The sequence below is a fragment of the Arctopsyche grandis genome, chromosome 1, assembly GCF_051622035.1.
Source record: "Arctopsyche grandis isolate Sample6627 chromosome 1, ASM5162203v2, whole genome shotgun sequence".
Lineage (NCBI taxonomy): Eukaryota > Metazoa > Arthropoda > Insecta > Trichoptera > Hydropsychidae > Arctopsyche > Arctopsyche grandis.
Genome location: NC_135355.1, coordinates 33,213,903 through 33,240,269, shown reverse-complemented (window position 1 = coordinate 33,240,269; position 26,367 = coordinate 33,213,903). Strand labels below are relative to the sequence as shown.

The 26,367-nt window shown below is 35.8% G+C and overlaps 1 protein-coding gene across 1 annotated transcript in view; it reads left to right on the top strand.

Moving 5' to 3' along the window:
* Positions 1-10,662: 10,662 nt before the first annotated feature.
* Positions 10,663-26,367, top strand: part of LOC143916001 (disks large homolog 1-like) — a 112,258-nt gene continuing 96,553 nt past the window's right edge. Inside the window, exon 1 of the mRNA XM_077436852.1 lies at positions 10,663-11,220. Coding sequence (XP_077292978.1) covers positions 10,776-11,220 — 445 coding nt within the window. The 5' untranslated portion in view covers positions 10,663-10,775. The remainder of the gene's footprint in view (positions 11,221-26,367) is intronic.

Below are 26,367 nucleotides of genomic sequence, written 5' to 3'. Positions count from 1 at the left end.
CACCAGATAAAACTCTGATAGAAAACGATCGATCTGGAATCATAAACCAAGATCTAGCTAGCAGCAACCAGTGGGACTATGTTCGAAAAAACCGTGACCACTATGTTCGAAAGCATATATGCTAACCGCTAGTCCACGCTGCTGGTTCAATATATTATGAGCGATAAATAACTCTTTCCTACACAAAATCTAATAATTATTTGATAACATTTCTGCCCACATTGATTCGTTTATTTATTCTTCGTCCTCAATTATAGATATGTACATATATGTAGATACAAGTATAGACTCATTTTTCTTTTCAATGAAAACTCATGAATTTTCTTTTCGATTCGTGTTCTTTCAAATGTTGTTTTTGTTATATTTTTAACTACATATATTTTTTCTAGAATAAAATAAAGTATGATCGTGTTGATTGATTGTTTATGAAATAAATAAACATGGTCGAGTTCAGCGTTCGATTAAAGCCGCGCTCACTTTTGGTATTGGTTTAATTAAATCGCTAGGTATATTTGCTATTGATAAATTCGTATCGGAGTTTAGTAACTATTTTATATATGTCGAAGAACGACGACAAAGTGCCCCATTTGGCCGAGGAGTGATATAACTCATCGAAATTAATGGATTCCATTCGATCCGTCTGTGAGATTTTCCCGTATTATGTCCCAAACGAGGGGGTGGGAGTTTGGGGGGGAGGGGGTGGAGAGATAGGGTGGCTGATTAAGTCAAATCCTATCCATTCGGATACAAGATGAATCTGAGTCGATCATTTCGTTTGGCGAACTTAAGTCGTATTTGTCACCCAGAGCGGCTACGCAATTACGGACAACGGACCAAAACCCTTTTGGGCTAACTATTATTTACATTCGGGGGTAGTCAGCTGATAATTATCGGCGAAGAAATTATTTACCTTATGTACTCAATTTATATGGATATTGCTTATTGGTTCTTGGAAATATATATGTACCCCGGTTAATCTATATATTTGCGAGTAATTAATTAACGGTGAATGTGTAACATGATGTTGAGAGTAATTGTTTTTTAACGGACCGTATCAAACAATGAATTTCTTCTATTTTTCGATAATAACAAACCATATTCAATTTATCATCTTAATGTTTGTATGTACATATATTTTATATCAGCTGATACTTTCTGATTGTTTTTATCCTATGTATTTGTTACTTTATTTGAATATAAAAATGGTTGGAATCGATTCAATGAGTTTGATTTTTTGATTTTTTTAAAATGCTTTTTATTATTACGAAATTATGTTCACAATACATCTTATATGTATTTTAATAGCTACTGATCTACTGATCATTTTCTATTTTACAATTTAATTTAATTTGGTTAGTAATCACAGTATTATATTATTCTAATGTTAATCTAAAGCATAATAGGAAAAAGACCTCAAAAACCTATTTACAATCCTTATAAATGTTCATAATACATCTAATACATTATATTAATTAAAGACTCTCTAAAGTCGATGACCTAAAGCAGATTGTGTTTAGGTAATCTGTGTTTATACCTGAAGGGTATAAACATTTTGTTGTAATCACCGAGACTCTTCACAAGTGTGTTAGTATGGTTATTAGTGATTCTGTCATAGAATCTACTGGTTAGTTTGTTAGTAATGTCTGTAACAAACGGAATATTATTTATGGCACGCAATTTTTTCAAGTACATAAGTATATGTATATGAGTGTATTATAAATTATTTTTAGGGAAGTATTTTGTATTACTTGAAGCTTGGAAAGGTTAGTATTCGAGGCGTTATTCCATACAGGTGAAGCATAAGTTAATTTTCACATTTGTAATAAATTGCCAAGATATCAAAATCGTTGTTTACAATTAAATAACTGATCATTTTTACGACACATCATGTAAATTTGTTCATGAAACAATGATGTTTTAATAGAAGTACGAAGATTTTTCACTAGATTTCCAAACAATTTAGTTTCTTCAAATTGTATTGAAATTGTCTATAGAATTGAATATTTTCAATAGCTTTTTCATGAAAAATATAAAAAAAACATTCTTAAATAATTTGATTGATAAATTGAATTATTTTCATTTCAATACACCCGTTTGAAAAACTATCCAACTGTAATTTTATTATGCTATACATTTTCAAAAAAACTTGTTCACGGATAAAATATTTGGATGCAGCTTTTCAAGAGCTGATTAATTTTGCAGGTCTTAATAGGAAATAATTTTGATGTAAAAAAGCGTTATATAATTTTTTTGTGTCACTGTACGCCACTGAATGAAATACCGTATACTTAATTTAATTTAATTTACAAGGTCTTCCGGTATTAACGTAAATATTTACGCCATTACACGTCACTCGTGCTAAACCTATTATAGGTTCAACACTTATTACCGTCTATCTTAATTTTAAATATGTATATTTATGTACACAAGTATAATACTTAGGTATATATATGCCTATAAAAACTTTACCGTTTATTTTTTTATATTTTGTTGCGTGGGAGTAAATTTTCTAAGAATATTCATGAAAAGTAATAAAAGATAATACGAACTTCGGTACAAATATATGTAAGCGTTTGCAATTACGTATTACATAAATTTCGATTTAAATTAATTAACATTTTATTATAGAATAATTAATTTGTTGAATTAACAATGTAATTTGTGTATATTGCTCATATTTACACATATATGTAGCTCAGTGGTTGGCTTTATGTTTGGGTTCGATCCCGGGTAATCTTTAATATACTGCTGGTTAGACTAGGATGTTTGTGAGTCCAAGTCGATCGTGTTTTGTCAGAGTTTGCCAATTTTATCTGATCATTGTTGAAACGGTTCCTTAAAATTGGCAAAAAAATCATCCCACCTGCTGTCATAAATTTTCTGTATGATGTACATATGTTCAATTTGTAAAAAAATCTATAGATGTCTCAATGGATTGATTAATTAATTGTTAATTTCATGTTCTTCAGCTTCTCGAAATACAGTGATTTATGTAATAAAAATGCTGCATTGTTTGTAATTAATTGCGCATTGGGTCTCCTGTCCACCCTTCCTGGTATATTTATATCTATGTAAAAATAAAATATACAAATATATACCAGGAAGGACGAACAGGTAAACCCAATGTGCTTTTCTGTCCAGAAACATTTTACATTTAACACAAGTATTAATTGTATTATAAAAAGTAAATACATATTAATTAACATCCACAGAAACATCTATGGTTAAATTTGTAAATTTGCAACATTTTATAAAATTCAGTGAAACTCGTAGAAAATGGGTAAGGTTGCCAATTTTTTGGAACCGTTTCAATAAAAAACAGATAAATTCGCAGACTCTAATAGGAAATGATCGATCTGGAGTCATAAATCGTAGGTGTAGCCAGCGGAATCCAGTGGGGGTTTGAACCCGTGACCACACTTTTCAAAGCATTATATACTATCCACTAGTCAATGCTACTGATCAATACATAACATATATGTGGCGTATCCGAAACAGTAGTAACCGTCACGATCTATTCATATCATACAGCAGTACATGTCACGAAATGTATTGAGCTGAACCGGTTTTCTTTGGCCACTATGGAGATATTCACGCATAATTGAATTTCGTACTTGATGTTACAAGTTCGATTCCCCGCTAAGTCTCGCTGTTGGCCAGACCTTGATTTGTCTAGGTCGATCGTTTCTTATCAGAATTTGCCAATTTTTCTGATTTTCATTTAAACGATTCCTGTAAAATTGGCGTTTCCTTCCCAATTTTCTGTTGCGAACCTTTAGTTATTGTTATATCTTAGGTTTCGCCATATTGCTCACCATAGATGTCTCTGTGGTTGTTTATCGAATATAAAATTCGTATTGTTACATGAAAGTTATTCATCGTTATTTTTCGTATAAATACGATGTTTGTAATTGTATATGTATACTGACCATAGATGTCAGATATTTAGATTTACATGTATCTATGTAATAATTATGTGTACCAGGAAGGCGCATTTGGGGTTTACCTGTTAAGCCTTCCTGGTATATTTGTATATATGTATGTGAAAATATGTATGTAAAATAAAATAAATAAATAAATAATGTCATAGCGGCGAGTGCACCCGTACTAAAAACATCTTGCACATATTAATACTTTTGAAAACGTCAAATTGTGACAATATTGAATTGACAATTCGACGCAAGCAATATTGTGCCTTATCGTCACGCTCTGTAATGTATATGTAAGCCGATTCTGCCTTGCACTCTTCCAAAAAAGTAAGAACGTGCCGAAAACGGACGCTGCTGTATGGTATGAATAGAAGTAGTCTTTTCCGTGCAGTGCTATGCCGAGCTGTACATATGTAGGTCGAAAAAACGAATGTACAAATATTAATATGTAATAGAATATTAATTTGTTTTGAGAAATTATTCGGAAAATTGGTTTCAGTGTATTCAAACACGTATCTCGAACTTTCTCGAAGCTCGGGTTTACGTTTTGTCAGAGAATTTTTTGCGTGCGAATACGAGCGCCATTAAATGTAGGCATTCGCCCGCGAAATCCGACGCAACACAAAGATTCATAAAGGAGAAATTTGTAAAATAAATAATGAAGTCATAATAAAAGGAGCCGAATTAAATTTCGGCGAATTTATTTCGCACATCCCGCAAGTGTACTACGCATAATTGCAGGGGACGTCATATATTACGTTCATAATTACGTTTCGCGGCACTTTGTACGAAAAGACATTTAATTTTCTCGTTTCCCGTCGCCGTTAAGGGTTGTCCTAGCGGGGAAAATATTATTACAACCGACAAAGCGTATTTTTTTTTCCTTTTTTTAAATACGTTACGTTCATATCGTTTAAATTTCCAATTAAAAACTGTATGACGGAGAACGGACATTTTAATTTAAACGACTTTCTTTAATAATGTTAAATCGTTATACATACATGCACGTACATTCATTGATGTCAGTGGCGTGCGATGACTTTAATATCGGGAAAAATAGCTGCAAATGACATACCATCGATATATTTACACGTCACTCATTTTGACGTTGAACTAAATACGGCCGTTCGAGAATTTAAATAGAACTAAACGTTCACTACATGAAAACGATTAAGTGATTTTGAAAATTTACATATTTATTTATTATTTTTTTATTTTAAAATTCCATTATATAATTAAGGGTTGCTTCCAGGGTGACATTAATGGTTTTAAACATAGGTACATATATAAATTTTAGAAATCATATTCAAACAGTGCTGACATAGTGGTTAGGATGCTTTTTGCCAAAATTTTTCCTGACTAGTAATCGTAAGTGAATGTAAGAAGAGGTACATATGTAAAAAATCAGATAAATTAGAAATCTCTCATAGGAAACGATCGACTTGGATCACAAATACCCAAGTTTGACCAGCAGCATTAAAGATTATACTCGGAATAAATTATTTTAAATCGAAATCAGCTAACGGAATTGAACCCGGCGCCCACTCGGTGCTTAGTATCAACGCAACCACCGAGACATGCTGCGGGTTCGTATTTATTATTGTTAATTAGTACAGAACAGACTGGCAACGGCATATAAACAACAGTATAAAAAAATATTCTTTAGTATGTACAATCCATATGGACACCTTCATATGTACTTGGCGTAGACGAAACAGCAGTAGCTGACACGATATATTAATATTGTACAGCAACACATGCCACCGAAACGTATGAAATAAAATTTTTGAAATCATATTCAAACTGTGCTGACATAGTGGGTAAGATGGTTTTTGCCAATTTGATGGAGGAACCGTTTCAACAATGAAATCAGATAAGTTCGCAAACTTTGATAGGAAACTATCTACTTTGAGTCCCAAATATCCAAGTCTGACTAGCAGTTTTACATATTATACTCAGAATATATTCTTTTTAATCGAGATCAGCTCACGGGAATGAACCTGGTGACCTCTCGTTGTTGCTGGAATGTACCATTGGATAATAGATAGATTTCTTAAAATATGTTAACTGGTAAGGTTCGATGCATGGAGAGTCATCACTTCAAATTGTACGAGTAAAAATTTATTTGATTTTCAATTTTATTTACATACATATATACAAATATACCAGGAAGGCTTAACAGGTAAACCCCAAATGCGCCTTCCTGGTCCACATAATTATTACATAGATACATGTAAATCTAAACAATATCTGACATCTATCGTCAGATATTACAAATATCGTATTAAAACGATAAATAGCGATAAATAACTTTCATGTAACAATACGAATTTTTATATTCGATAAACAACCACAGAGACATCTATGGTGAGTAATATGGCGAAACCTAAGATATAACAATAACTAAAGGTTCGCAACAGAAAATTGGGAAGGAAACCCCAATTTTACAGGAATCGTTTCAATCAAAATCAGAAAAATTGGCAAATTCTGATAAGAAACGATCGACCTTGACAAATCAAGGTCTGGCCAATAGCGAGACTTAACATCAAGAACGAGATAATTCAACATTCACCACTAGACCACGCTACTGGTTATTTATTTTACTACACACATTTATGTCATATGTGCCATGACAGGAATTACTTCAAAGCAAAGCACATATGGTGAGATTATTTTGTACATAACTACTATTATTTTGATTATTTTGTACATGACAATTTCAAACATTACTGTACTATATGTATATAGAATACAATAGAGACATTCATGGTATGATCAACAAAATCATTGGTTAATTTGCGATAAATACATTATTACGGAGTATAAAGGTAGCATATTTATAGGAATCAAAAAATTCAAGATGCAAGTAAATTAAATTTGCGATAATTTGTGGGGGAGAATACCGATTTGTTGGATCCGTCATAACAATGAAGCTGAATAAATCGGAAAATTTTAGCAGGAGACGGTTGATCTGTGTTTTAATAACCAACAAGATCTCCCCAGCAGCTTATTTGGCCGGGACTTTAACCCACGACCTCTTTACTGGTAAGCAATAGATCTTACAGTGAACTACAATGTGCCGTTAATCTTTTGGTGGTTATAAGATTCATCCAGTTTCTTATTACAGTGTGCTGGTTTTTTTAAGAATAATTGTTGAGACGATTCCAAACATATGTAATCTATCTCCATGATCCAACAGGGATAATTGGAGATAAAAACCTTATCCAAAATAATTTTATTACTTGGGAAATAGTACAAATAAATGAATCGAGTGTAAGCATTGTAGCACAGATGATATTTCTCGGGCTACGTATGTGCCAAATGGTTGTGAAACAAATTTCAAAAGCAATTTAAATTAATGAAAAACTGTCCGGATAATTAGGCAGGTATAAAAAATGACTTAAAAGGAAAACGAACAAAGAAAATAAAATTTGGGAAATTTCTATTTGAGACCGGACTCGGTTTTGGATTTTTATTTCTCATGAGCCTTTTTGCACCATCAACTGTATAATCTCATAGCATAACAAAAACGTTCCAGTACATCTAAATTTTATATTTATGTACGTTTATACGTATGTACATATGTGTGTGGTTTTATAAGACTGTCCGGTTTTTCCGAACGTATCCACTTCTACATATTTAACGATTCGGCCCAAATGCTCGCGCTGTAAAATTTTGCTGCCGGTTATATCAGAAAACCGTTGCAAAATTATTCGCATGAGCTTTCGCAATAAATCGAAAATTGCATCGATAAAATTTTGCACCGTTTGATAATATCGCTTTTTTATGTTTTACGCATGAAAATACTTAGCATGAGTGTGCCTATATGTATGTATGTCTAATCCCATTCGATAAAATTCGAGCGTGCGATAAAACGGCATTTAAAATGTCAATTAATAAGTGGGCTGATTTTATCAACCCTGTTAAAATTTTACTTATTTATAGACTAACGTCAAAAGATAATAAATAATTTTTTTTCTGCTTAATGCATGTATATGGGTAAATGTATGTATGCTACGGGTAAAAGTACGCTAGCAGCTAGCCACTAATACCTACATATATATGTACATATACATATGTATATGTAGGTGACAAATGTAGTGTGCTTACGACACGCTGTGTGTGGATATGTGACTATGTGGGTATGTGACAGACACGTGGACGCACCCCCAATCAGAGCAAGTATTTGAGACGCGAAGAAGCATAGTAGCGGGGAAGTGGGAAAAGGGGGGGGGGGTGTGAAGCATCATATGGTGACACGACAATTCGTTCACAGATTTTCCGTAAACCGAGGATGCGCTCCGGGCATTACTTATACGGCCATCTCTTTCTCACCCCGTCTGTTCACCATGATCTCGTTTACTCTGCCATTACGTATGCAGCCATCTCTTTCACAGACCGTCTGTTCACCGATAACAGATCTTGGTAAACGAGATCTTGGTGAACAGACGGGGTGAGAAAGAGATGGCCGTATACGTAATGCCTGGAGCGCATCCTCGGTTTACGGAAAATCTTTGAACGAGTTGTTAGGTAACCGCGTCATATGATGACAGGCGTGTGCGACGTTGGGTCGAGTTACGGGTGACACAATCACACACACGCTTCTTTATCACGCACTATAATTATGCGCGCACTTTTTATTACGATTAATATTACGTACACGCGTGCCTATAAATTGCCTTAAATAAATATATAACTTTATTTTAATTCGTGTATCAATTCCTTTCCGAAACCACCCGTTGAAATCAACGGCCAGAGCACTAGTAATAAATACTGCATGAATCATTTGCAGCGTGCATGCTGCATGCGTCATGTTCCGTGGTACTTGTTCAAGGACTGCCACTAGTGGCAACCTCAAGCCCGTTGATTCGCCTAGCTCCCGCATATTTGTCGTTATATTGCTGTCGGTTCCCTCATCACTGAGGATCGTGACTATGATGTGCGGTCAACCAGCTGCCTCCATTCAGTTCTAAATTCGGCCAGGCGAAGACTTGCTACCGTGGAAGCGCCCGTCGCTGCAGATACTTGGTAAGTCCAGCGTGCGGGGATCTGCCTCTGGCTCTTCTGCCTTCGACGCTACCAACCACAACCAACCGCTCCAGGCTCTCCTCACCTCTTCGTGCAATGTAGCCGAAGAACTGTAATATACGTTTCAGGCATATTGTTGACAGTCTATCCTTGATTTTTAATTCTTCAAGAATAGACACATTCGTGCGTTTGTCGGTCCAAGGCACGCGCAGTAGCCGTCTCCAGGACCACATCTCGAAGGCATCGATTCTCCGTCTATCCGCCGCCTTCATGGTCCACGTCTCGACACCATAAAGGCAGACAGAAAAAACGAGACTCTTCACGAGACGGATTTTGACAGCAGTTGTAATGGCTGTATTCTTCCAAATCTTCGTTAGTTGTGACATTGCCGATTTTGCTAATGTAATCCGGCGCCGTATTTCCAATTCGCTGCCGCCGTTGTTAGATATGAGTGACCCCAGATAGACAAAATTATCGACCACATATTTTATTTTATTTTATTTTATTGTCACAAATCAATACACACTCGCCATTACAGATTTGCTCCAATGCGACGGGTGTACGTTAATGAAATACATAAACAATCAGCAATCAGAAATACAGTAATACATACATATACAATCAGAATATATAGAATATAACAATTAATCAGAAATAATAATCATAGTGACATCTATGGATTTCAGATTACTGTGTATAATTAATACAAATTATACACAGGCAGATTTTTGTGACAACAGGATTAGATTTTTTAATACCAATTTTCAGGAACCGTTTCAGTAATGATCAGATAAAATTGGCAAACTCTGATAGAGAAACGATCGATTTGGAGTCACAAAACCCCCAAATCTAACCAGCAGTGGCGAGGACACGAACCTATGACCTCAGTGATGCTAAAAATATATACCGTTTAAAGCTGAGTTATTGTTTTGCAGCTGTTGGTGACGGTCAATTATCATAATTTTTGTTTTGGGGCGGTTTATCTGGAGGCCAAGCAGATTACTCTCTGTCTCAACACGACGGATCAGTTCGGCCACTTCTTCATGATTATTAGCTATGAGCGTTGTGTCATCCGCATACCGAAGATTGGATAGTTTTTTTCCACCAATGGACACTCCACCCTTCCAACCATCCAGTGCTCTACGCATTATATACTCTCCATATATATTAAATAGGTCTTGTAACGAACGGTATTTCGCGCGTCTTTATGCAGAGGGCGTTATACGTCGTTATTCTTCCAAGAGTCGTGTTATGTAGGAACGTGGACTAACCTTGGGATAGTTATATAAATGTATATAGTCGGGGAGGTTCCTGACTGCAAGTCGTCTTTGGTGATAACAGCTCCTCCGGAAGCTGGCCCTGTGGTATCGTCACAGCAGCGGGAGGGGGAGGCAGGAGACAAACTCCGTACTGCCTCGTGTGGACACAAGATGGCGATCTCTGGGCGTCTCTGAAGACGCTCGGCGGAGATGCTGGAGGGAGGTCCGTCCCGTTCGGTGGCTGGCGATAGAGAGAGCGCGTCTCGACCCTTCTCGAGACGGGTAGGGTGTTTGGCGCGGTAAAGTAGCTGGTGCCAACCTAAAGGTTACTACCGCTACCAACTGAAGGGACACTCGGGAGAACGTCGCGTTACAGTCTGGAGAAAATATTTTAAAAGATATTTGTCGTTATGTAGTGATTAATAGTTTTGTTGTGATTGTTTCAGGTGTGCGAGGAAGTGGGTGTTTGTTAAATGTGCTGTAGGACGTGGTAGCGTAGTCGAGGGGATGTTCGGTGGTATGCGCAGGGCGGGGTGAGCGCGATGGCGCGCGCGGCACCATGAGCTCGGCGCGCGCCATGGCGCTCTTCGGGCTCGTGTGGCTGCTGCGCATGCGCGGCGGCGACTGCGGCTGCGCGGCTTGCCGACGTGAGCGTCGCGCGCGCCCCAACAACTCCAACACCAACACATCCGCATCCATCTCCACCAACACAATCCATCCCACCCACCACGCCGTCAACGAGGCCACTGCATCCACGGCGGACGCGTCCACCTCCGCGGCCAAGTCGGCCCTCGGCGACGACGACGAGCGCACAACGCACCACATAGCCGAGGTCTGCGCGGGAGCTGCCGACTGCGACTCCGCCAATGTCACGCTCGACTCTCACGCTGACGTTGACGCTGACCTCACCGTTACCTGCGACGCTACCGTGCAGACCGACTTCGACGATGACGATTGCTACGTCTACGACCCGGCACCGTTGCAGCCTTCCACCTCGTTATATGGTAATCTTTCATTTATTCATGGTGATCTCTATAGACGGTTCACCTCATACATTACACGTCGATCACAGGCTGTCTTATTAAATGGATTTATATCGAGATGGATGAATATTCCTTCTGGTGTTCCGCAAGGCTCCCTCTTGGGACCTCTATTATTCAATATCTTCATCTTCGATATTAAAAAATGTTTTCAGAATTCAAGTGTACTATTATTTGCTGATGATATGAAGATTTTCAAGAGAAAAGACAACCGAAATGATGCTTTGGCCCTACAAGATGATTTGTTCAGGCTAGAGGCTTATTGCAGCATAAATAAGTTGGAAATTAATGTAGCAAAATGCTCCTGCATAACCTTCACCAGAAAACTATGTCCAGTTGACTTTCCTCATTCAATCAACGGACATAGACTCACAAGGGTATCGGAAATTAGGGATTTGGGAGTCTTTTTAAACTCTGATCTATCCTTTAGTAAACATATTGACAATGTTGTAGCTCGAGCGTCGAAGGCCCTCGGGTTCGTCATCCGGTCCTCCAAATGCTTTACTTCTATTAAATCATACAAAATACTTTATTGTGCATACGTAAGAAGTATTGTTGAGTTTGCATCCCAAGTTTGGAACCCAGAGTACTCTGGTGCAAGAGACAGATTGGAGCGCATTCAGAAGAGATTCTTGAGGTACATCAGTAGCCGTTTTGGATTATCTTATACTTCCTATGAAGATGCTTGTAGGTGTCAGCATCTACTTCCACTTGTCAAAAGAAGGGAGATAGCTGACATCTCAACAATTATGAACATCCTTAACGGCTCGATCGACTGTCCTCAATTATTGAGCAGACTATCATTGCGTGTGCCAAATAGAATGACTAGATGTAATGAGCTCCTTTACATACCTAATACTTTTTCTAATTATGGAAGAAGCTCATTCATCTGGCGTGCAAGCTCCACCGTCAACACACTAATTTTAACAATTTCTATGTTAGAATTATTTAATATTAATGCTATACAAGCTAGAGTGATTATTGCAAATTTGTTTTTCGATGATTAATTTTATTGAAAATTTAAGATTGTGATTATGAATTTTTATTTTGATGTATTTATTTTGTCTTTTTGTTTTTTATTATATATTATATTATTTTTATTATTTCATAATTTTTATCATATTATTATTCTTATTATTTTGATATTTTTATTATACTGTTATTTCTATTTTTTTCTTTTTGTTTTCTCTAACTATCTTACTCTATTATCATTTTTGTTTCTTATTTTAAATGTTTGAGCTTTTCTTTTTTTACCTATATGTGAAAATTATTAATGGTTTATTTAACATAATTATGTTTTTTTACTATCAATCTATGTAACTTAATAAACTGTAAATTTTCCAAATAAATAAATTTATACTAGTGGTACGGTGCACGACAGCTCGTGCATCTATTTAGTTTTAGGGCCTCAGCACATTTCCCGGACCATCCGGTGTGGACTGTAAGCCGTCGGTAGCCGTTCCGGACGATCGCGGCCGCATTGAGGGCGGAAGCCGCAATCCACCTCGATCGTAACAATTTTTAAAATTTCGTCCCATGCTCGTCTCTTTGCCGTCCTATCACTGTAGCTTTTGTCTTTCAAGTCCCAAAGGCAAACTCTACTTTGGACTTCAAAAATGAATCGACCGGTATCTAACATCGTGTAGTACTCAAGCTGAACACGAATGCGCGCGCCGACTACCAACCGACAACCGCACGCGGAATCAAAACATCCGCTGAGGCCTGCGGTCCGCACGACGGACTTGCGGGCGGTCCGCATAGTGTGGCGGCTATCGCTCATTTGTATGAAAACGGACGTACTGGTGTACGCAACGGGAGAACCGCAACGGACGGTCCGGTAAGTGTGTTGAGGCCCTAAGGGCGTCTGCACACTTGCCAGACCGTTCGTTGCGGCTAGCCCGTTGCGTATGCCAGTACGTCCGCTTTCATATAAATGAACGATAGCCGCCACACTGACGGACTTTCGGCTACCGCTCATTTGTATTGAGGCTAACCGCTGCGGCCGGTACGCACCGGCAGATCCGGCAAGTGTGCAGACGCCCTTAAGCTGTACGCAAAACACGTCTGAACGCGCGCACACTTCGCGCCTCTTTTTCATTGGCCACCACATCGCCACCATGTCTTGAGTCGGTTTATTTCGCGCTCTTAAGGGCGCTACAGACGCTCTGGAATATCGGAGCGGAATGTCTTTTGGTAGACCGTGCGGCGAACGAACAGCATTTGGTTCGACGTGCGGCATACTGAATTCGCTTCGACCTGACGATGAATGTTCCTACACACGCTACGGTCTGCGTCAAAATCGGTCGCCGCAAGACATACCGCTCCGATATTTCAGAGCGTCTGTAGTGCGCTTTACTTCAAGAATGAAAAGGTATTAATATCGTATCCGTCACAAACTTAGACTTTATACTGAACATATCTATGGCTTGATACACCGATATTGTACGTCCATTTTTAAATTTTTACCGAATTTTAAGTTTGTAAATGCTATAATATTTCAGGTTTTTCCTTTCAAGGTTATTTATGTGGAATGTGTATATAAATTAGATATTGTATGTCCATTTTTGAATTTTTACCAAATTTTAAGTTTGTAGATGCTGGAATAATTCAGGTTTTTTCCTTCAAAGTAATTTATGTGCTATATGAACATATATAAATTAGATATTGTATGTATGTGCATTTTTGAATTTGAACCGAATTTTAAGTTTGAAGATGCTGGAATACTTCAGGTTTTTATCTGGTAATTTATGTGTACCTTGTAAGGAAAAACCTGAATTTTTCCAGCACCTACAGACTTAAAATTCTGTACGAGTTCAAAATTGGACATATAATATCTGTCCACCGAGTCATCGATGTGTATGTATGTAGTGATATTGAAGAGGCTATGGACTCAGCTAGCAGGCCTGATCTGTGCTATGGCCACCCAGGCCAAAATTCACCTCTTGACTATTTTTTTTATTTATATATATATATATATATATATATATATATATATATATATATATATATATATATATATATATATATATATATATATATATATATATATATATATATATATATATATATATATATATATAATTATTTAAAAGATAAACCATTTATACAAATTTTCACTTATAGATTAGAAAAAAAATGATATTAATAAAAAAAATAAGAACAAGTATACTTGCTCCGCTCTAGGAAGAGACTTGAGGAAAAATGTACATGCTATCTCTCTCAACGCTTCTCGACCAATAGCATGTCGTGCAAACCGTAGAACACTGTACGTACAAAATGTCAATGAGTTTGCCGATTTTATCTGACTTTCTGAGGCGGTTTAAGAAGAGAGTCGATCTTATCTTCAAAAATTGTTCATACTGTTTGATGGTCAATTTTCGTGGTGCTAAGACCAAACGCATGAAAGCGCGCCCATTCTACTGGTTGCTTCGAAGCTGTATGTCTGTTTGGCTTTGTTCGACACGAGCGGAGGCCACGCTCGACATTATCCTCGCTCCCGATTCAGCTCATGAGCTCGAGCCTGATGCAAATCTGGATGATCTTGGAGACAACCTCCCTCATTCGGTATGTTTGTGATATGAAGCAAGATACTTCGTCAGGAAGACCAGAACACATGTTATATACATACATAAGTACATATAACCGTTTAGGGTTGTCAGATTTCATGCAAGTCAAACCGGGACATCCCCCCCCCCCCCCAAAAAATCAGATCTTTGACTTTTCTATAGATATATTTTCAATCGAAGTGATAATATTTAGAATTTCTATAATTGATTTTTTTCCCTTCTATTTTTAAAATATGTAATTGAAAAGTGCTACAATTACAATGAATAAACCAAAGATAGACTTCAATGATAGGATAAGTGAAAAAATCTAATACACATTTTTTTAGTCTTTCTGTTCTGACGGTGTAAATTGCAAAATAACTAAATATTTTAAAAATTATTTGATCAATGTCACACAATAATTGGTCAGCTGCAGTTTGTAATGTATTATGTAAAATGTGAGCAGGGCATCCAATTCCTCCAATGACTGCTCCAATTTCTATTTTCAATTTATTGTACACATTGTTACTTCCATTTCTTTGTCGCCCACCAAAATTAACATTAACATTGTCACCACCTAATCCAATCCATTTTTTTTAAATATATTTTCAAATCCTGTATCGTTTGTATACCAACTTTTAATAATTCTACATTTATTCCGGTTTTGGACAAATATTGACATATTTTTTGATTTCTGTGGTTACTAGAATCGGCGCTAATACTATAAAATGAGCAACTTAAGTTAATTACGATTGAGATCAACTGAATGAGGTGCGAAAACTTGATTAATCAAAGAAGTTGTTTTTGTTTTGGCCGAAGAATATTGTGTGGCAGGCAATTTTAAAATCGTTAAAGCTTTTGTTATTAATTTGTTAAGGCAGTCTGTAGTCTACAGTCTAGAGTTCATTGTTGAATATTGCTGTAGTGTGTACCAGACTGTCTGTTCCAAACATCAACTTTTTGTTTATAGTTTATGTTACATATTTTACAAAATTTTAATTCTATGTTAGTACTTTTGAAGACAGTTAAAAACTTTTGGAAGAAAAAATCCTTACCAACACTACTTACATAACCACATACATACATATATATAATAGGGAATCACTCGTATTTCGTTTACTTATTTTATACACATGGCTAACCAAGCTCGAACTTAGTCGACTATCGTCAGAATCTGATACAATAATTACACTATCGCTTTAAAACTCGCACACAGACTTGAATCCGTCTTAAGAAGATGGGGCTCTCACATCTGCTAATGAACATAGATACGCATTTCAATTTAAACTTAACCGCTATAACTTCAACATGAATATATGAATGATTCCCTTGATAATTTTGAATCATCTTCAATATATAATGGGTCCTTATTAACGAGTATCTTCCCATAATCATTTTAATCGATTTGCAGTGTGATAAGTATAGCTTGTTGGGAATCTGTCCCTTTTATTTCCATTCACGTCACTAAGGACGAGACGCTCATGCTTTCACACAACATTTCCAACTAATTGGGAAATTCGATTCAGGCGTATTGAAGACACGCAATTCTCTAAGGATATAAACGTTGGTTAATTTGTTAATCCAATACATCAACTCTTAGCATATCTGTTAAATCTCTGACTTTTAGAGCAAACGATATCAAATCTTCCATATTTTACTTAATAATCTGCTTTATGCATTAGTGGCTTTTCGATGACTTATATAATGGGGTTGTAGATACCGAGTGTGGACTGATTATCTCAAATATATGCAAATTTATAAATTATGAATGTAGGATATGTAGCAAGCGACTAAGCAGAGACAAATTTCTTATCTCTGAGTGTACTCGTACATATGCAAATCTTTTCCAGTTCCGCCAACGCATGGAATTAATTAAACACCAGCAAATAAATCATCGATATTTCGGGGAATTAATACCAGTTTTCTGGGGGGGAGGGGTGGTGGGGGAGGATGAGGGATGGCGGCTCGTTCGCCGTTAGGAAAACGTGCGATTTTCCACGCGTGAGGGGGGGGGGAATGAATTACGCGGCTATTTTGCAGCATCCTAATTAGATAATCTCGAAAGTCTATCCATCCCTCCTCCCCATCCGACATTAGGGCGACTTGTTGTCTCTCAAGGTTTCCTCGGGTTGGCGCCTAACCACCCTCTTCCTGCCCCCCCTATCCTCCCACCCTCACCTAGCCCACCAATTGAATTACGACGCGATAGAAGTTCGGCGAGAAAATTCTTTTCGTCGCTCGAATGTGAGAAAAAGCGAGATAATGGATCGAAAGAGTCTCGAGAGTGTAAAGCGGTTCACGAATACACATTTTGAGTCATTACGTCCAAATTGCCCCATATTTTTCGCGCATAATTATGGCTGAAATTCCCGGGGAATTGATATCGACAAAGAAAATATAACGAGTAACTTTAGCTCAAATCGATAATATTTATACATTTATATTTTAATATGGGAAGCGACTCGTCGAATATGTACTCGTAAAAATTAAGGTCAGTTTATATTATAAAGCACTACACGTCAACAGTTCGGCACAACTTTGCACGGAAAAGACTACTTCTATTCAAATTATACAGCACTATATACTACTAATGTTGTACCCGATGACATATTATCGCATGGGTGTTGGCATATTTAAGTTGTTAAATAAATACAAATTAAAAGAAATGTGTCGTCGATTATGAGTTCGATCCTCACGCAGTCGAATTTTTTTCAAATACCTTTTAAATATATTTTATTTTTAAAAACCAAAAAACTACCTACATATGTACCTACCTATGTAGATGTTAAACAATAGAAAACTTAATTAATTAAATAAATTTTCAATAGATGACAGTAAATTCTCAGCCAAGCGGAAAAATTAGCATCGATTAGTATATATAGAAGTTTTTTTCTTTTGTTATTATATCTTCCTATACGTTTTAGCAGTGACATGTATGTCGAATGGAAACTATTATATGTAGTACGGCGAGCGTTATCTCAGACAGAAAGATACGCAGACAGAATAGTGATATTATAATATATGTATATACTATATATAAATGCAAGGCAAAATCGGCTTACATATACATTACAGAGCGTGACGATAGAGCACAGTATTGCTTGCGTCGAATCATCGAGTCAATGTTGTCACATTATGACGTTTCCGAAAATATTCTTCATGACAGCAATTTTTTTAGTACGGGTGCACTCGCCGCTATGACATTATGCGTGAATATATCCACAGTGGTCAAAGCAAACCGGTTCTGCTTGTTCCCTTTCGGTGACATGTACTTTTGTATTATATGAATAGATCATATCGGTTACTGCTGTTACGTATACGCCACGTTCATATTACGGAACATATGAATTCATCAATATATGTAGAATGTACTAAAGAATATTTTTCGTACTGCTGTTTATGAGCAGTTGCCGGTTTGAGCCGTACTGATATAAACGAACCTTTATACGCAAATCGTCTCATGGGAAAATGCCAATAAGAAATAAAATATGTATTATATAATGAGGATTACGTACGAAAGAAAGCGTATTATTAAATACATATTGTATCTGGAAGTGCGCATATTTAATTGTTTATTATTTTATTTAAATCTCTCATTGATTTTGAAATGTTTTAAAAATTTAATAAATAATATAATACATAGAATTGTCTGTTAGTTTGTATGGAGTAAATAAATCAAAACCAAAATAGTGATACGTATTCAAGTATAATGTACATACTTACAGCATTTCATTTCTTGAAGGCATGTTGAACAAATTCTATTAGGTCGATTTTAAATGTATAAAAAACAAATAAGTAGGCATTGAATCTGTGTTACTGCTTTATTGGAGAATTTTTCCGAGGGAGAAAAATACGTCCTTTTTGTATCATTGCAAATTGTACGACGAAAACACTGTTGTATGTATGTACCTATATATGTATGTATATATGTATTAAGTCTCTGAATATCGATTTATTTAATATTTGTTTTGAACCAATTTCTTCTAATTATAATAGACTTTTGTATTCTTACTAATGGATACATTTGCCAAACGGCAGGTACTCTTTTTCAAATATGTTCTTTGTGAAATGTTCATCATTAGGCTACTGCCAAATGATACAACATTGCTTTTTGTCAAGAAATTTAATGTATTGTGGGTAAATATATACATATTTAATTATTCTAGAAGTATATACATACACATTTGTGTATGTTTATTACATAAAATACGTTTTTTATTCTTAGTAAAATTGTGGTTGGCGAAAAGTGATGAAAAAAAAAATTTTTTTTATGAGAACATATACCAGGAAGGCATTACAGGCAACCCCAATGCGCCTTCCTGACCAATTACAAATATTGCAGCATTTTTCATTATATAAGTAACTGAATTACGAGACACTGAAAAACAGTAGTTGTAGACAAAAGCAGTTGCTTGGTTTCGACAGGAAAAACACCGTCTGTGGTAAACTGCAAGCTCTGTTTTATCCCCTCAATTTCTTCACATAATAAATGGGCAAAGGGATAGGAAGATCCTTCTAAATTGTCTATTAATTTTATAAATTTTATGCAAATTTCACTTTTGTTTGTCATTTTAGCATCTACATATTCACATATTTTACGAATTTAGCATATAATACCATCTATTCCGCACCTTAGCATTAATAGCAAAATACGTGCCTCTAATAATAAGGAATCAAATAAGCAGTACTTTCAATGGTGAAATTTAAATGTAAAATATAGGTATTTCTAGTGATTATTAATCATGATATGTGGTCGAGTTTGAATTGTACTAGTTTGGCTCTAATTTGGGCTTGAAATCTTAAGTAAAATTTAATGTTTGAATATCTCATTTGCGAAATGCGGGCGCACTCTGCACAAATCTCATCAGTTGACAAAGAGAGACCTCATTAAAGGTACGTGTTTTTGTGTGTGTGTTTTCACGACCCATATTTAGTTTTACGATGAAACCACTCCGGGTCAAAGCACTTTGGTCTTCCAGTCTAATATAATCTCCTATTATATTTTAAAAAGTATTATAATATGACAAATAATGTATGTACTAGTTTTATGCCCGTTGAAAATTCAACGGGTGGTTTCGGAAATAAATTGATCTGATTGAAAATAAAGTTACAATACGAATAGTAATAATTATTACTATTCGTATTGTACAATAGTAATAATTATAACTATTCGTATTGTAACTTTCTTGTGGATTAATAACAAAAATTCGTTTATTTTATCGAGGTAAGAAAGTTATCAATAGAATTTTTGTTATTAATCCACAAGAATAGTCGAAATATGATTTTTCTAAGTGGAATTTTATTTAATTCTCATATAAAGATAATTTAATATATTATCCCTATTAATTCAATTCAGATTCGTGTAAATACGAGTAAACGCTAGTACGAGCTTTTTGCTCGCAATTTTACCGATTAAAAGTTCAGCACACTTCCAGTTAACCCTCTTAAACAAAAACAAAAAATAGTGTAGTCAGAACACTATCTTAATAAATATGTTTCAATAGAAAATACTTAATATAATATAGTATTAACAGTAAGAAAAAATCCCAAGTGAAAATACGCAATTTTGACTTTTGATTTGAACTGGACGACTACTTAGAAAGATTTGAAAGCTCAAAAGTACTACAAATAAAAGATAAAATACCCGACTGTAGATTCCAATATTCATTTTGAACAGAAAATTAACAGATTTTGAGAAATCGACCGAACAACACCAAGATATAGAAAAATCGCGCGATTTAAAAAACACATATATCTCCGTATCTCAAGCCAATCAACACTTTTTATTACCACAATCGTGTTTACTGGGCATAGATCTATAAGAAAAGTCATATTTCGTCTCTGAAACATTTTTCGTGTCGAACAGTGTAATTAGTTGGAATTGGAACTGAAACAGAAATCGGGTATCGGGAATCGGAACTGTAACAGGGATGGGAAATAGGAACTAGAACAGGAATCGGGATTCAGAACTGAAACAGGAATTGAGAATCGTAACTGAAAAGAAATTGAGAATCGGAAATGAAATAAAATATAATGAAATGGATACAAAATGCTTACAAAAGTTTAGTTTACAAAATATAATACTTCCCGATTATAAGCTTCGTAACGTTGAATATTATTAGTACACATAACAAATTACATGTATATGATGTGTATTTAGCACACGTCTTCTGGGGAAGACGATAGCCGAGTTGGTAGCGCGTTCACACCGAGAATTGTGGGACCTGGGTTCTCGATACCAAGTCGCGCCCGCGAAAAGATAATTAATTTTAATTAAAAAATATATATTTAATTGTTTAATATGAAAATAAAAAAAAATGGTTCAAAACCTCGCTAAATAAAATTATCATAATTGCGTATTTTGTATGGTGAGAACGAAAAATTGAATTAATGTTTTAAAAAAAGGGACAATTCAAGAATCGACTTTGGCGTCGTCGTTGAGACCGTTAAAATCAGGTATACTTACAAGGGGCGACCGTCACCACACCGAATGTTAAAAAGTCAAAAATGTTCGTTTACCATGCATACATATGGAAAATGGTTAGTATACATATATAATATATCAGTGGCGTGCGATAAAAGTCTCTCTCCCCCCGCCGTACATCCTCACTTAATTTGCGCGAGCAGGATACAACAGGAACAAGAGGAACAGGCTTTTCCTCCCGTATCCTGCGCGCGCCACTCATATATATTATATATACATAGTACTGTTTTCCATGTACCCTTTTTTTATATTTCGACTTAAGATCTTTCAATTTTCGATCTTTGCATTCCGATATTTGCTTTTTCGAGCTTTTTACTTTCGGTCCCGTTAGGTAGACCCACTTAAAAGAGGCTATTTTGAGGTCACGGGTTCGATACCATGGCAAAGCCTTAAAGCAAAGACGAATGAATTTATATCAAGCTTAGGCTTTTTGTCGATTCATTATGTACGACTAGCGTTAGAATACACACACACAGAGATTAGCGTCTTTATATATATATGTATAATGTGTACATTGCTTAAATTTAATCTAACCAAACTCGTTTAAATGTAACCAATACATCGAAGTTCATTGACAGATAGGTATAATCATATAAAATTAGATTTTTTTCGATTCAAAGTCCCCGGTAGCAAAGGCGCCGAGGGCAAAGCTCTAGGGAGTGGAGCCTCCGGGGGCGAGGCCCTAGAGAGTGGAGCCTTCGGGGGTGAAGCCCTAGGGGGCGCAGCCATGGGGGCGCAGGCGCAGGATTCTGGTATACATATAATTTTTTATAAGAGACTTACTATATATGTTTGTTTGTTCGTGACAGTCAATTTAATAAAAAAAAAAATGAGTATTCAAATAAATTTATATAAAATAAAACTATTCAAATAAATTTAATAAAATGTTTACTATTAGATTAGTCATGTTTAAGCGGTTTATATTACAAATACCGAGCGAAGCCGGGTAATAAAGTTAGTACTTAATAATTAAATCATTTGTGGTGTAAGCTAATCAATCAATTATAGCGATAATTTTTTATGGTAATCAATTATGTTTGATATCGGTCGATGGGGTCAAAGTTGCCCGCTTCAAAATTTGTTCGCTAATTTGATTAGGCACGACAGCCTCCAAAGTTCGCGAGCCGGATCGCACAATTCCCGAAGCTTTGAATTCGCAAAGTCCGCGAATTTTGAATAAGATTCAAACCAATATCGAAACTTTGATTTTGTATCTATTTTTAATTGATTAATGATATTACAAATAGAGTTCAAATTATTGGGATATTTCTTCGGCGTATCATATTTATATTAAATAAACACAAATTTGGTATGATATTTTATATCACATTCTTGCCATTTCAGCAAATCGACAAGCTTTTGATATTAGATATGAATTCGCAGAAACTTTATTTTGATTGCTAAACGTTCCTTATATATACTGTCACGATCCAGGGGTTTATTGTATTTTTAAAAACCATGATTAGAATGATGATTCTTTCAACACCCTAATCAAAATATTTCTTATTTATTTAAAGTTCTGAATAAAATAGCTTCAAGAGACACCGAGTCCTTATATTATATTTTTAAAAATATACGCTTTTAATTATCACTAATATACTCAAACAACGATGAACTTGAAGAGAAGCGTAGAACTGTTTGTATGTAATTTAATGTAAGTCGGATGCTCGTCAAATAACAATATAACTCTCCATTACCGTACAAAGCAAGAGAGCAAAAAAAGGTTGATAATGGTAATTGAAAATAATGAACAATTTTTTGTGCATAAGGCATCGTCCGAACGCCGCTCTTTAGTTATGACTAAAGAGCGGACCCAGAGCGCGCTGTTCATTGTTCGCATGTTGTAAATGCATTGTTAAAGGTTTGCCGAACCTTTTTAACAAAGCATTTACAATAATGGAACAATAGACGGCGCGCTTCCGGTCCTACCTCTAGTTATGACTTGACTGACGGCGTCTGACGTTGTGACTACTGTCGTACCTCGGGCACGGTTTATATACTGAATACGATGATGTCAGTGTTTATCTTATCGCTTTTATGTTTTGACATTCCCCATTTATGATTCAAACTTTTATTTAAAATAAGATCAATGTGCCGTATATCGGTATGGGATACGTAAAAATACACACTTTAGGTAGTCGTAATCGCAAAGGAATGGAAATTTGCAAGTATGGTAATACTATTATCTCAGGAATTAAGGCTTTTCAATTATATTTTTTTTTTTGTATATTAATCTCTAAAAATTTGCATAATATATTCCGACAGTGAGTTCATTACATATCTCAACGATTGTATGAACATTTCTTGGGCCAAATTGATTGTGATGCTGTTCATATTAAAGAAGTTTGACTTTAATTTACTATCCTTGCCTCTGCCTTTCATTTAATTTCAAGTAACAGGATGGTGCTACGATTCAAAAAGAAAAGTAGGGTATATACGTACTACCCCATCACAACAAATTATAATATTTTAAACATTTAACATTCATTATATAACCTATGATTGAAGTGAAAATATATATAAGAGATAATGAGAACCTATAATGCAAATTTTATAAGATATAGTGTGAAAAAGAAAAAGTTATGGGCGTTTAAACAATTAAAATCTGACAAAGCGAGAGGGTTTCCGCCCGCGAGAAAAATAAATATGGAAACTTACCATTAGACGTCAAGATTGTCAAAATTGTAGCATTTTTTAAACTTGTCTATTACGATTATTTTTCACCATCGTACTGGTGGATTTGATTTGAATATACTACATACATATATATTGTTGACCAAAATGGCAAAGTTTCAAAATGATCGGATCAAATCCAAATGTTGTCAGACGAACGAGCGAAGGCAAACATAGAAGAGGCTTGTAAAAAATAGAAAAATATAGCATACTGTTACGTACGCCGCGGATTAAGCGAATAGAATCCCAGAGACTATGTGACCGTTCAAGGGTTATCTGTTATCGGATTAACTAAGTGCTTGCACTTAGACCAACGGATATCTGTTATCGGATTAACTAAGTGCTTGCACTTACTTCCAGGATTATATCTGGACTCTAAGTACATTTAGGCTAAACAATGACCGTTATTAGGATTTTCTCAGAATCGGTACGGGGAGACCCAATGTCGTGGAAATACATATCCGAATACGTGACTATACAACAGGTAAACAGATTTGACGTCCTGAGAGATCGACCCTTTATAAGGCGGTACGTAGGCGATATCATGTCATTCTGGACTGAGCACTGCCAGTGCGTGTATCTCCTTAATCATCAAAAAATGCTGTGAAACGACTGTTGGTCTTTTACTTGGATCCTCCACCCACCCCTACGCAACAATACTATAGAATATAGAAACTTTTTCAATTGATTTTTTCATTAGCTTTGAAATGTTTCTTTTTTTATATTTAAACAGAAGCAAATATTATATAATATACATTTAAATATTTAGGTCACTGTCGCTCTTAAGCACGGTTCGGAATCAAAAAGCGCAAAGAACGGTCCAGAGGTCTTTGTAAAAGTTTACGAGTATCGAGAGATTCGTTTGGCGAGCGCAACGAGTGGTTTACGGGAGGCCATAACGAGCGACCGGTCCTCGCCCGTAAAATGAATAATGAAACAGGTGGAAGCTGGAGGTCCCTATAAAGTTCCCTACCAAAAAGCGAAACCTCCCCCAGGGCCCACGCATGTGGGGGGTGGCCGTGGGAGGGGGATCACTATATCGCATGTTGCGCTCCGATGCGACAACCGAGAAAAACCGTTTAGCATTTACGACATCGCATCGGGAAAACTGGAATAAAGAAGGAATATTTATGGTTCGGCTACTGTCTACATACATGCGTCACTATAAAATAAAAGGAAACAGATAAAAAAGATTAATAATGTCTAATTAAGATATAGAAATGGATTTAATGTTGTGATGTGAAACTTGGACATTGAACGTCAAGCTGCTACACAAAGTCCAATGCATTCAAAGTAGTATGGATCGTTGTATGCTTGGCATAATGAGGAATATGAGGAAGCTAGCAGCATAGCTCGGTCGTTAAGCTTCTGCTTAACACCGAGAGGCGTTTGGTTCGATCCCATGAGCTGACCTCGATTGAAAAGAATTTTTCTGGGTACATCTGTAGTGCTGCTGGTCGGACTTGGATATTTGTGCTCCAGGTCGATCGTTTCCTATCATAGTTTGCCAATTTTCTCTGATTTCATTGTTGAAGCGGTTCCCGTTTAAAAATTTTCTAAAAATCCTTCCTACCTACTATGTCACTACTATTTGAGTATGATTAATGTAAAATAAAAATGATGTACAATTCATAGATGCCTCGTTAATTTGCGAGTTTTTCAGTGTCTCGTAATTCAATGACTTGTAATAAAAATGCTGCATTGTAATTGTAATTGTAATTTGTAATTGACCAGGAAGTCGCATTGGGGTTTACTTGTACGGTATATATATATATATATATATATATATATATATATATATATATATATATATATATATATATATATATATATATATATATATATATATATATAAATAAATATTGAAAAAAGAAAAGGTTATAAGCGTTTAAACAATTAAAATCTGACAAAGCGAGAGGGTGGCGAAAAGGGAAAAAGCTATCGGAACAGTGTGGACAAATGCGGCAATGTGGACAAAAGACGTCACCGAGAAAGATTATGGAGTATTCTCAAACGTGTCTATTACTATTATTTTTCACCATCGTAATGGTGGACTTGATTTCCATATATATTAATGACCAAACAGAGCAAAATGTCAAAGTATGAAAACGATCGGAAGATTGTGGAAAAGAACCTAAATTTCGTCATACAAAAAAATCGAAAGTGAAGTAAGAAGAGGCTAGTAAAAACGGGGAACGGAATACGTGGGTGAGAAGTTTGACGAGGGTTGTGGATATAGTGGATAGTGTGTAGAGATTGAAATGGCAATGGGCGGGCAATGTGGCTAGAAGAATATGCGAAAGGTGGACAAAAGAAGTGCTAGAATGGTACCCGAGAGAATGCAAAAGGACAAACACTGGTAGGAAACGATCGACCTGGAGTCACAAACCAAGGTCTGGCCATCAGCTA